Raw genomic sequence first — 13,429 nt, forward strand, 5'->3', positions numbered from 1 at the left:
TTTTTTTTTTTTTTTTTGAGTCAGAGTTTCACTCTGTTGCCCAGGCTGGAGTACTGTGGCATGCTCACAGCCACCGTAGCCTCAACTTGCTGGGCTCAGGAGATCCTTCTGCCTCAGCCTTCCAAGTAGCTAGAACCATGCCTGGCTAATTTATTTATTTATTTATTTATTGTAGAGACGAGGTCTTGCCAAGTTGCCCAGGCTGGTTTCGAACTCCTAAGCTCAGGCAATCTTCCCATTTCCACCTCCCAAAGTGCTGGAATTAAAGGTGTGAGCCACCATAACCAGCTGCATTTAAATACTTTGTGTACAGTTATTAAGATGAGCATTTTCTCCTTTACTCTGTGTGGTAAGTTATATTATAAAATCAGTTAATAGTAAACAGTCCTTGCATCTCTGAAATAAACATTATCATAGGGATTATACATTTGCTAAGAATTTAAGATGATTGCATTGATGTTCATAAATGATACTAACCTGATGTATAGTTTTATGTGCTTTCCACATGTTGTATATAATGCTTTTTCTTTTGTAGAATTTTTTTTTTTGAGTCAGAGTCTCACTCTGTCTCCCAGGCTGGAGTGCAGTGGTATGCTCCCTACCACCATAGCCTTGACTTGCTGGTCTCAGGCAATTCTTCCGCCTCAACCTTCCAAGTGGCCGGAACTACAATCATGCACTGTCAAGCCTGGCTAATTTTTCTTGATTTATTTGTAGAGATGAGGTCTCGCCAAGTTGCCCAGGCTGGTCTTGAACCCTCGGGCTCAGGCAATCCTCTTACGTTGGCCTCCCAAAGTGCTGGGATTATAGGCATGAGCCACTGCACCCAACTTTAGCTTTTTAAATTTTATTTATTTTTATCATAAATTTTTATTTGACTCATGGCATTGTTTAAAAGTGCTTTTGAATTTTTAAGGTTTTCTTTTTTTACATGCTAACTCAGTTGAATTGTGTTCAGAACTCTGAATGTTACTGACTTTCTGATATTTGTTGAGATTTGCTGTAGAGCCAAGTATATGGCCAGTTTTTACAGACATTCTATGTGAACGAGTCTCTAGTAATTGACAAAAGATCACTAGACCAGTAGAAAAATAAAGATTGTGTTTTTTTCACAGAAAAGTAAATAAAAATTACATGTAGGCATCTCTCATCATAAGAGAAATGCCACTTCATTTCTGCAATTGGATACTGCTTTTTCATTTTTCAGATTGGCCAAAAAAATCCAAAATGAAATGCTTAATAGCATATTATTACTTGGAGGCTGTTGAGAAACAAGCAGTTCTTGTACTTTTATTGGCAGTTAGGAGTGGAGTATATATATATGATCACAACCTCCATGGAGGATATTTGGCAATATAGGTCCAAATTACAAATGTATACACTTTAGCCATTTCCACTTCTAGGAATTTATTCTAAAGTTTTATTTTATATGAAATGATGTTTGTTTAAAATAGAAGAAAAAGATTCAGATTTGTTAAATGATACATCCCTACCATGCAATACTACTATAAAAACTGTAAAATGAATGAAGGTGTTTCTTAGATTTGGAAAGAGCGCAAGAGATATATTATTAAATGAAAAAAGTCAAAGTGTATAATTGTGTATTACAGTGTGCTGCTGCTTATGAAAAGAAAAGGCAAGGATAATTATATGTACTTGTATTTGCTAGTTTTGGAATAAAGAAACATAGAAAATACGCACAAGAAACTAGTGATTATCTTTTGCGGGGGTAAGGGAGCTGAGCAGATGGGGACCAAGGGTATGTGTATGTGTTTGAAGTTACTTTTGAACTATGTGTTCATATTAACTAAATTTTGAAAACTCCCAGTGTAAGGGTGGATTTGTCAGTTATATTTTATAATTATGTGGGCATGTGCTTTATGTACTTAAGGCTGTGTTGCAAGGTGTCCTCAAGTTCAAAATTGTTCTACAGTTAAATAATACTTCTGTCTTGCAGCTACTTAAAAAAACTCTGATACTTTTTGTATTAGTTTGTGTTTTTTTTCTGACTTGAATATATTAATTTTTTATATTGTTTGGTATATCTTTCCTATCCTTTTAATTTCAGATTTTTTGTGTGTAGTATATAACTGGCATTAAAAATCTAATCTAACATTTGTCTTTTAATTGAAGAATGTATTCTTTTACATGTTGTTATTTATTTGGATATTTATCTTTTGTCTTGTTTTGTCCTTTCTGTTTTGCTTTTTCAGTGCTTTTTCTTTTTTCTCTTTTGTATTGAATGAATTATTCTATTTTTCCCTTTTACTTATTTAGATGTTATATTATGTATATATATGAGCATAATTTTATATTTTCCTGTTGATTTTTATTTTTATTTTTTGAGATGGCATCTCATTCTGTTGTTCAGGCTGGAGTGCAGTGGCATGCTCACGACCACTGCAGCAGCCTTGACCTGCTGGTCTCAGGTGATCCTTCTGCCTCAGCCTTCCAAGTAGCTGGAACTACAGGCACATGTCATCATGCCCAGCTAATTATTTTCCTTTAATGATTCCCCTTAGTATTTTAATATGGGTACTTAAAGCTTAAACTTCATATATTACCCTCCTTCCAAGCATTAAAGTCGACTTTAAAATACTTTAAAGTAGACTTTATTTATTTATTTTTAGAAAACAGGATTTATTGAGAGGGCAGAAAAGCTTCCACAGTGAGAGGGGACCCAAAGGGGTTGCCCTAAAGTAGACTAATTGTCAACATTCTTTTACTCTTGTTGGTATAAAAACAATGGGAATTTTTTTTTTTTTTTAGTTAGATTCTTACTCTGTCACCCAGGCTAGAGTGCAGTGGCATGCTCACGACCATTGCAGTCTCAATCTGCTGGGCTCAGGTGATCCTTCTGCCTCAACCTTCCAAGTAGCTGGAATCACAGGCACACGCTATCATGCTGGCTTATTTTTTGATTTATTGTAGAGACAAGGGCTCACCAAGTTGCCCAGGCTGGTCTCGAACCCCTGAGCTCAGGCAGTCTTCTTGCCCCGGCCTCCCAAAGTGCTGGGGTTACAGGCTTGGGCCACCAAGTCTGGCCTGACAATGGGAATTTTAGGATTGATGGCTCCTTAGATTAGATGAAATACGGTTCATCAACTCACAATAATCCTGTATGTTAGGTACATTATCATCTTCATTTTAGAGATAAGAAACATTGAGTGACAGACTAGGTACACAGATAGTAAATGTCAAGGCCAGGTTACACACTGATGCTAATTTCAACAGTAATGACTCTGTTTAATTTGGGGGTTTAAAAGATAGCCCTAAAATACTAGACAGTAGAGATGGGGTCTTGCTATGTTGCCCAGTCTGATCTAAAACTTGTGGCCTCAAGCAGTCCTCCCACATTGGCCTCCCAAAGTGCTGGGATTATAGGCATGAACCACTTGGACAAAATACGTGTCTTCTAATGGTACCTGGTACATATTGGAAGGGTTAGTTAGCTGTTTTTTTAGTCTGTTGTCCTTCTGGAGAGGATATTATGTTTGCCTTGTGCTTTTGTGCCAGGGAACCCTTGATGTTATTTATTTTGCTTTGGAGTTTCCTAGAATTTACCAGTAGCCGTAGTCAAACCCTAAACCTATTAGTTGGCAGGCCTGAATGAATTCTCAGGGGAAGATCCCCTCCCCTAATCAGAATCCAACCTGAGCCAACCTTTCAAGGATCCCAGTTTTATATGGAGGCTTCAGTTCTAACACTCTCTATTTGGTAAAAGGCATTGTCTTCTGTCCTCTGAGAAGACTTTTAAAGTCCAAGGCTAGGGCCATTGCTTTGTTAAGCTCTGGTGTGCCCATGTGGCTCTTTGAGCTACGGCTACCATGTTACTTGGCTTTGGCCCCCTCCCCTATTTGGGGGAGGTGAATCGTCTCTCTCTAGTTTACCTTCTAAATAAACTATATTTTCTAAAAAAAAAAAAAAAAAATCCAAGGCCATCTATTAATCCTCAGGATAGATGCGACCTTGGGATTACTCTGCATTTTCAACCCTTGAGGATGTCCTGTTTTCTTGCCAGTTGAGCTATGAATTTAAACAACTATTTCCTAGCCGGGCTTGGTGGCTCAGCCTGTAATCCCGTGCCTTTGGGAGGCTGAGGTGAGTGGATTGCCTGAGCTCGTGGGTTCAAGACCAGCCTGGGCAGCGAGACCTCATCTCTACAATAAATAAAAAAATCAGCCGGGCGTGGTAGCGCGCGCCTGTAGTTCCAGCTACATGGAAGGCTGAGGTGGAAGGGTCACCGGAGCCCAGCAGGTCGAGGATGTGGTGGCCGGGAGCCGCCACTGCACTCCAGCCTGGGTGACAGAGTGAGACTCCAACTCAAAATAAATAAACAAACAAACAACTATTTCTTAGTTTATAAGAAATAATTAATGCTAACTTTTGTAAGAAGAGGGCTTTTCAGGTAGTTGTGTCTGCTGTATGGAAACAAACTTTTAGTAATAGCTTTTAATATTTTATTTTATTGTTGACTCAGAGTCTCACTCTGTCACCTAGGTTGGAGTACGGAGGCATGCTCACAGCTGCCACAGCCTCAACCTGCTGAGCGCAGGCGATCCTTCTGATTCAGCCTTTCAAGTAGCTAGAAGTACAGGCACATGCCACCACACATCTGGCTAAGTTTTTGATTTATTGTAGAGACGAGGTCTTGCCATGTTGTCCAGGCTGGTCTTGAACCCCTGGGCTCAGGCAGTTCTCTTGACTTGACTTACCAAAGTGCTGGAATTCCAGGTATGATCCACAGCACTCAGCAAGAAATCGTTTTTAAAATGGTCAACTCTATGTCTGGTTTTTATTGCTTTATGATTATAGATTATATTGAATAATACTGTATTTTAGAAGCCTATACCAGTAGGTAGTTTGAAGTCTCAAGTCAGTTAAACTTGACACTTAAAATATTATAATTCTAAAATGTAACCTTTGAAGCTAGTTTTTGGTGTTGTATTCCTAACTCTGCCATCAAAATTCTGTATTGGAGGATTAGAATGAGAACAAATTTGAATGAGGTCAATTAAAATAAAAAGAGAACTTCCTTGAAAACTGTTTATTCAAACTGTGCTCATTTCAATTGTCACTGCAGTAAAGACATCTTTTACATTTTCTTTTTTAGTTTGATATTATAATTTTGTTTAATAAAACCAGGGTATGAGTAACCGGTTTTATACATTTTGTTCTCATTTAATAGATCAGATGAAAAGAAGAACATGAACTGGAAGCAGCTTCCCAAAAAGCCATGCAAAAATCTACTTGGCACCTTAAAGAAATTGTATCCCCAGCTCTCTTCAGGTAAATGTGAGGAAAGAGGAATATTATTCACTAAAGAAAGTATATGAGAAAATTCTTAAATTTAAACATAATTTTGCTCTACTTAAAAAGACTCATTATATAACAAAATTCTAGTCATAAGAAGTCGATATTGCTCATGATTTTGTAGCATATTCTCTGTGCCCTGCCTGCCCCAACCTCCCTGCTAGCCCCTGGCAGTGATCTCTTTGTGTTAACAGAGGGAGGAATTTCAGTAAGTCATGGACTTCATTGTGATGGTTTCCTTAATCAATCGGTCATTGTACATAGATATTACTATGTATGTTAATGTCATTTTCTGTTTTTACTTCCTTTGTCAGTTCACCGAAAAACTCAAGAAGGCTCAGCCATTGACATGGCTCCAATTGAAGCAGATTTCTCTTGGCAAAAGAAAATGACACAAATCGAGGTGGAAATTCAAGAGGCATTTTTGCGTTTTATGGCATCTATCTTAAAAGGGTACAGAATGTATCTTAGACCAATCACAGAGGCTCCTTCAAATAAAGCCACAGCTGCTGATTCATTGTTTGACCGACAGGGTGAGGAGCATTGAAAATATAATTGCTTTTTATTGAAGTGAAAAATATTTTCTATTTGTTGTTGCTGCTGAGAAATTTTCACTACATAAGTTCTTAGAAATTCATATTAAAATGTAATGAACTTCCAGCTGGGTGCGGTGGCTTATGCCTGTAATTCCAGCACTCAGAGAAGGAGGTGAGAGTACTGCCTGCATCCGGAGGTTTGAAACCAGCCTGGGCAACTTGACGATATCTCGTCTCTACAAAAAATCAAAAAATTAGCTAGGCATGGTGGCATGCGCCTGTGGTTCCAGTTACTTGGAAGGCTGAGGCCAAGGGATCACCTAAGCCCAACAGGTCTATGCTGGGATGGCCGTGGGTGTGCCACTGCTCTCCAGCCTGGGCAACAGCGTGAGACTCCAACTCAAGGAAAATAAAAAATTTTTTTAAAAAAGTAATGAACTTCCATATATGTGTAATATAGCTCTGTGAATAGGATTTCTTTTAATATTTATATCCTAATTTTTTCCTGAGAAACCTGAAATTGAAGGTCTTTATGAAAAAGCAAAGATGTTGCTTATATTTACAGTATCATATAACCAGTTTTCTTAGTAGGATATAGCTGGTGACTTACCTTCAGGTATTTCCTCACTTTTGCATAGTTCTTGATTAATACACTTTTGGCTTAATAAGTTTCTAGAATGAGGAAACCATTTATAAAACATTTTTGACAAAGAAAGCTTTCTTCCAGGGAAAAACATATACCCATTCTTTTTAGGATGTGTTGTTTTAGGGATTTATAGAGATTTTTGTTATTTGGCACTCTCATATATTTAATAGCAATCTGACATCTGTATCTACACACACACACACACACACACACACACACACACACATGCATGTGTGTATGTATGTATTTGATTTGGGGTCTTACTCTGTTGCCTAGGCTAGAGTACAGTGTCATAATCATGGCTCACTGCAGCCTAGGACCTCCTGGGCTCAGGAGATTCTCCTACCTCAGCTTCCCAAGTAGCTGGGACTACAGGTGTATGTTACCACATCCAGCTACTTTTTTGATTATTTTGTAGTGAGAAAGTCTTGCTGTGTTTTCTAGGTCAGTCTTGAACTTCTGGGCTTAAGCAAACCTCTTACTTCTGCCTCCCAAGTGCTGAGATTACAGACGTGAACCACCATGCCTAGCCTGACTTTTCTGTACTTTTACCTAGCAGTTAGCTTTTTAAAAAATCTGTATTTTCCCAATAATCCTTTTGTCCTGTGTCATTTCTATGTCTGGATAATTTACTACTCAAATGTTTAGTCACTACTTAATGACTAGTTATTATGTAGGGATATAAAGAGGTATAAAACTTAGGTCTGTGGGATCCTAAATGGAAAATAATTAAACTAATTTAAAAATAGAACAAGTACTTAAGAAAATAGAGTTTACTCAGTTAATAATTCAGAAGTATTAAGAATTCACAAAGGACATTTTTCCAAATGGGTATTTTGGAAGACTTCATGGAAGAAGAGTGTGACTTATGGTAACTGGCGAAGAGTAGGAAAGGCTTTCTGAAAGTCCTCAGGCATTAAGAATCAAATCTGGGCTGGGCATGGTGGCTCACACCTATAATAACATCACTTTGGGAGGCTTACCTGAGCCCATGGGTTCGAGACCAGCCTGGGCAACTTGGCAAGACTTCATCTCTACAATAAGTAAAAAAAAAAAATTAGCCGGGCGTGGTGGCACACAACTGTTGTTCCAGCTACTTGTAAGGCTGAGGCGGAAGGATCTCCTGAGCCCTGCAGGTGAAGGCTGTGGTGGCCGTGAGCGTGCCACTGCACTCCAGCCTGGGGACAGAGTGAGACTCCAACTCAAAAAAAAAAAAGAAAAAGAATCAAATCTGGTTAGAATTTCTACTTTGCTATAAAATGGGGATGATACCTACCTCATGATTGTAAGGATTAAATGAGAAAATATATGCAAAGCAACTGGTAAAAGTACTTTTAAAATACTCACCATGACAGCTTTTTTTTTTTGAAAGATGGAGTCTTGTTTTGCCACCCAGCTGGAGTACAGCATGATCATAGCTTACTGCAACCTTGAACTCCTGGGCCCAGGTGATCCTCTTGCCTCAGCCTCCCAAATAGTGGGGGCTACAGGCACCTGCTGCTGCACCTGGCTAATTGTATTACTTTTTGTAGAGATGGAGGTCTTCTTTGGTTGTGCTGACTGGTCTTGAACTCCATTTTTTGTGAGATTCTCCTGCTTTGGCCTTTGAAAGTGCTGGGATTAGAAGCTTGAGCCACTGTACCTGGCCATAACAGTTTTTATCATTAGTGGTCGTGACAAAATAGAAGAAGCCTCAAGAACAAAAAGCACAAGGCCTGTGGATTAGCTTGGTAGGACTGCCATAACAAAATATGGATTAGAATCTACCCTAATTACCCTCATTTTAACTTAATTGCATCTTTAAGACTCAATCTCCAAATAGTTACATTATGAGATACTAGGAGCTAAGACTGTAATATGAAATTTTTTGAGAGGGTGGGTGGGGCAGCACAATTCAGCCCTTAACTATGTGTTTGGGAAAAAAGATTAAATGGTACAATTTGACCAGAGTGAGAAGCTTTACAGGTATGTGGAAGATAAGGCTGAAAATAAGATTGGGGCACAGACTGTGGGAAGTCTTAAATGCCAGATGAAGAAGAGATTGTAGGAGAGTATCGTTACTAAAGGAATTTAGAAAGACAGAAATTTACTTATTTCCTGAGACCTAAGGTTTTTATTTGAAAACAGAGCGGCATTTGATCTCTAGTGAGCACAGGCATTAGACAATAAAATATTATGAATACTAATTACATTTTAATAAGTGTGTTGTGAAGGAAAGTACTGGCTACAGTGAGAGTGTTAGCTAGGTCAGAAAAATGTTTCTTAAAGAAATAACAAGCTCAGACCTAAACAAAGGATAGGAATTAGCCAGGATTTGGGGTTAATTTTTTTCCAGGGATACTTGTGCAAACAACCAAAAAAATAGAACAATATACTCTAATGGCTATCTACCAACTTTAGTATTTTTGTTTCATCTGTCTTTGGTTTACCCATCTTTTTCTCTTTCTCTTTTTTTAAAAGATATTTTCCAACTCCAAACAGGGCATCATTTTCCTGATAAACAGTGTTCTTTTTCCTTTAGATTTTCCTGGATATATGAGGTTTTGGCTGATTGTATCCTATGTGGATATTTAACATTTGTTCAATCTCTTGTATTTCCTTTAAACTTGCGGTGGATTCAAGAGCCGCACTGTCCAGTAGAAATATAATGTGAGTCACATATATAATTTAAAATTCTTTAGTAGGCACAATGACAAAAAGTAAGAAAAACTAAGTTAATTTAGCAATATATTTAATATATCCAAAATAGTAGCGTTTTAAAATTTAATCAGTTTTAAAAAAATATTAATGAAATCTTCTATGTTCCTTTTTTTCGCGCACAGTCTTTGAATTCTGGCGTGTATTTTATATTTGCAGCACATCTCAAGTTGGAACAGTTACATACATTTCAAGTGCTGAATCACCACGTGTGGGTAGTGGCTACTGATTTAAACAGTGCAGATCTTGAGTATATCCAAGTTCAGTTCTCCTGGTGAGAAATACCAAAGCACATGGTGCTCACAACTTCCTGTTGCATCATATTGAGAGGCACATATATGTCTGACTGTCCCATTTTCAGTGTGCTTAAGTATTGTCAGTCAGCCTCATTCTTTCATTATAGTGTCCCCATCAACCTTTCACTTGTTTTATTAGCCTTTGCGAGAATTGTCTCGATCCATCAGAAGAAGAAACTAAAAAGGCCTGGTGTGGTGGCTCACGCCTATAATCCCAGCACTTTGGGAGGCCAAAGTGAGAGGATTGCCTGAGCCCAGGGGTTCAAGACCAACCTGGGCAACTTGACAAGATCTCATCTCTACAATAAATCAAAAAATTAACTGGGCATGGCGGTAGTTCCAGCTACTTGTAAGGCTAAGGTAGAAGGATCGCCTGAGTCCAGCAGGTTTAGGCTGTGGTGGCCATGAGCATGCCACTGCACTCCAGCCTGGGTGACAGAGTAAGACTCCAACACAAAAGAAAAAAGAAAAAAAGAAGAAGAAAAAAAGACTTTCGTTATTATTTGTGGAGAATAATTTATTTCTATTTTATGTTAGTATTTCTCTACAAATTAGTAACTCAGAGGGAAGGGAATGAAGACCGCAGCATCAAATAAAGACTAAGCCAGGCCCATGCAGGCCTGTATCTGCAGCCAAGGCAAGAGGATTGCTTGAGCCAGGAGTTTTGAGACCAGCCTGGCAATTTAGAAAGCCCTCAAAATTAGAAAAAAAGAAATTTAGCCAGGCATGGTGGCATGTACCTGTAGTCTCAGCTACTCAGGAGGCCAAGGTGGAAGGATTGCCTAAGTCCAGGAGTTAGAGACTGGTGAGCTGTGATTATACCACTACACTCCAGCCTGGGTGACAGTGAGACCCTGGCTGAAAATAAAATGAAATAAAGAAGCCTAGAGAGAAAACTATGCTTTATGATCAGGTACCAGATCAGATGTTATCTAGATTATGCAGGCTCTTTTGGGATCAGTGCTGGTTTCAGTCTTGATCCTAAGAGTAATTGGAAGCCTATATAGGATATTTAAATAGGTAATAGGATCAGATTTGCATTTTAAAAAATCGCTCTTTGAGGTGTTTAAAAATAATCTTGAGGCTAGCTCCATGGCTTATGGCCTTCAGAAGGCTGGGGTGAGAGAATCACTTGAGGCTAGGCGTTTGAGACTAGCCTGGGCAACACAGTGTGACACACATCTCTACCAAAAAAAAAACAAATAGCCAGGTGTGGTACACTCCTGTAGTCCTAACTACTGGGGAGACTGAGGTGAGAAGATGATTTAAGCCCGGGAGTTTGAGGCTGCAATGAACTATGGTCCCACCATTGTTTTGCAGCCTGAGCAGCAGAGTGAGACCCTGTCTCTTGAAAAAAACAGTTTTTTAGGCCAGGTGTGGAGGCTCAAGCCTGTAATTCTAGAACTTTGGAGACCGAGGCAAGAGGATTGCCTGAGCCCCGGGGTTCAAGACCTCATCTCCACAATAAATCAAAACTATTAGCCGGACGTGGTAGCATGTACCTGTAGTTCCGGCTACTTGGAAGGCTGAGGCAGAAGGATCCCCTGAACCCAGCAGATTGAGGCTGTGGTGCCACTGTACTCCAGCCTGAGCGGCATAGTGAGACCCTGACTCAACCTCCAAAAAACAATTTTTTTTGGCTTCTGTGCAGAGATTGTATTGGTGGAATTGAAGTGTGGATCTACTAATTAGGAGGTGTTGCACTGATCCTAGTGATTATTGGAGGTAACCTGGATTAATTGATGGCAGTGCAAATAGAAGAGTGATTTTTTCATTTTTATTTTTTACTTTTAAATTTTATTTTAAAGATGTGGAGTGCAATTCAGGATTAGATATATAAGTGGCCATTGTACAAGTATAGTTTGAGCTTACCGTTGGTCCCCACTTTGCCTGGTTTGAGACCAGGTACCCTTTTTGATGTCGTGTGTCCTTCCTCCCTCCCCTGGCAGTTTCCAGCTACTGCCAATTCCTTTCTTACAGTATTGTGATAAATGTTCAAGGTCCACTTGTGAGTGAGAACATGTGGTATTCAGTTCTTTGTTTCTGTGAGAGGTCACTCAGTATTATAGACTCAAATCCATCCAAGTTGCTACGAAATCCATGTTTGTCCTTCTTTGTGGCTGCATATTCCATCTGTATATGTCCTACATTTTAAAAAATCCAGTCCAGTTTTGATGGGCGGCACGGTTGGCTCCATGTTTTTGCTATTATGAATAGTGCTGCAATAAACATGCATGTGTAGGTAGAGGAGTGATTGTTAGGAGGTAGATTGAATAGGTTTGGTGGTTGAATATGGGATGTAAGGAAGATATCAAGGGTACTTTTGAAGTTTTTGTCCTAAATCACCAAGTGAATGGCCATGCCCTTTACTGAGAAGTGAAATGGCAGAAAAAAAGCTGATCACTTGTTAAGGAAAAGTTTTGTATTAAGAAGGAAAAGAGAGACTTGAGCATGCTGATGAGCAGTAGATAATAGAGTAAGAAGATTTGTTCTGAAAACTGGCAGGGTCTGGACTCCAGAGCTCATGTAGTGGCTTGTTCTTAGATAGGAGGAACATGTCTACTGAAAAAGACAGAAGGAGTAAATGGTAGCTGCATAGATATTTGAGGTAAAATAGTCTAGGTGGTCCTCACTTAATGCTGTTCATTTTCTTTGTAATACAAGGTATGATCATTTAGGGGTGGGGGCATGAGGAAATAGAGAACATTTACAGTTTGGAGATAATTGTGAAAACATGTAGAGAGAAATTAAATTGATTCCAGAAATGTAGTAGGGTCGCTAAACAGGGTTGAAGGCATATGTGCTTCTGATCTGCCTAGTTTGGGGACTGTTCTTCCTTTTACTTGTGCTTAGCCACCTTAACACAGATCCAGAGAAAGTGGACAGTCCATTCCTCCAGAGCTGGGCTATGCTAGGTGGGTTTGACTAGAAAAGGCAAAAAAGCAAAATCACTGTGTATATTGACAAAAAAAGTAATTGAGGTGATGACATCGTGTGGAATTGGTGTTGGATGGGGGAGGAGTGAAGACAGGAATGTGTAGGTAGAGGTAAATGGGTCAGTGAGTTGGAGATTTCAGTGAGTCCCCCTCCCAAAACAAAACAAAAACACTTTGTAGAAATACTGAAATAAGCAAGTCAGTAGGCAAGAGTAATGGACTGAGAGTGATACGAAAATTAGAGATGTGGGAGACAGAGCTGGTTTAAATGTCAGCAAGGAAAATCCAGGGAGTGTGAATGTATGTAGAATTTGGTGATTGAGGTGGGATAAGGTGTTGCGTCTTTGAAAAATCAAGGAATGAACAACCTGGTGTCTGGTTTGTCCTTGTGAGTGTGGAAGAATGATGATGGTGGAAATGGGAAAGGAGGAGACCTTGAATCCAGTGCCCTGGTCTTCGGCGAATAAAGTTAAGTTTTTTTCATGGTTACAGCAGGCAGGAGCTATGCGTATATCACTACTAGTTGAGGATCCCCAGTTGGAAAGAAATCTTACGCCTTGGCCTGCCAAAGGGGATTACTCATGAGCCACTGCCGCACCTGGCCTGAAAATCCAAAATCCGAACGCTCCAAAATCTGAAACTTTTTCAGCACTAACAGGATGCCGCGAGTGAAATTCCATACCAGAGTGTGGAATCTGGCCAGGTGTGGTGGCTCCTGCCTGTAATCCTAGCACTTTGAGAGGCCAAGGCGGGAAGATCACTTGAGGCCAGGAGTTGGAGACCACCTGGACAACATAGTAAGACCTCATCTCTTTTTAAAAAACAAAACAAAATAAAAGAAGTATAGAATCTTTGATGCACAAGATTATTTAAGCTGGGCTCGGTGGCTCAGCCTGTAATCCCGCGCCTTTGGGAGGCTGAGGTGAGCGGATTGCCTGAGCCCGCGGGTTCGAGACCCGCCTGGGCAGCAAGACCTCATCTCTACAATAAATCAAAAAATCAGCC

At 39.5% G+C, this 13,429-nt stretch overlaps 1 protein-coding gene across 2 annotated transcripts in view; it reads left to right on the plus strand.

Moving 5' to 3' along the window:
• The window catches only part of DENND4C (DENN domain containing 4C), a 98,364-nt gene that overhangs the window by 39,244 nt on the left and 45,691 nt on the right, over window positions 1-13,429 (plus strand). For both annotated transcript variants that reach the window (XM_008071288.2, XM_021718864.1), the window contains exons 10-11: window positions 5,189-5,289; window positions 5,628-5,846. In XM_008071288.2, coding sequence (XP_008069479.1) covers window positions 5,189-5,289; window positions 5,628-5,846 — 320 coding nt within the window. The remainder of the gene's footprint in view (window positions 1-5,188; window positions 5,290-5,627; window positions 5,847-13,429) is intronic.

The sequence above is a fragment of the Carlito syrichta genome, unplaced genomic scaffold, assembly GCF_000164805.1.
Source record: "Carlito syrichta isolate Samal-C Ts95f unplaced genomic scaffold, Tarsius_syrichta-2.0.1 Scaffold113135, whole genome shotgun sequence".
In the NCBI taxonomy this organism is placed as follows: Eukaryota; Metazoa; Chordata; class Mammalia; order Primates; family Tarsiidae; genus Carlito; species Carlito syrichta.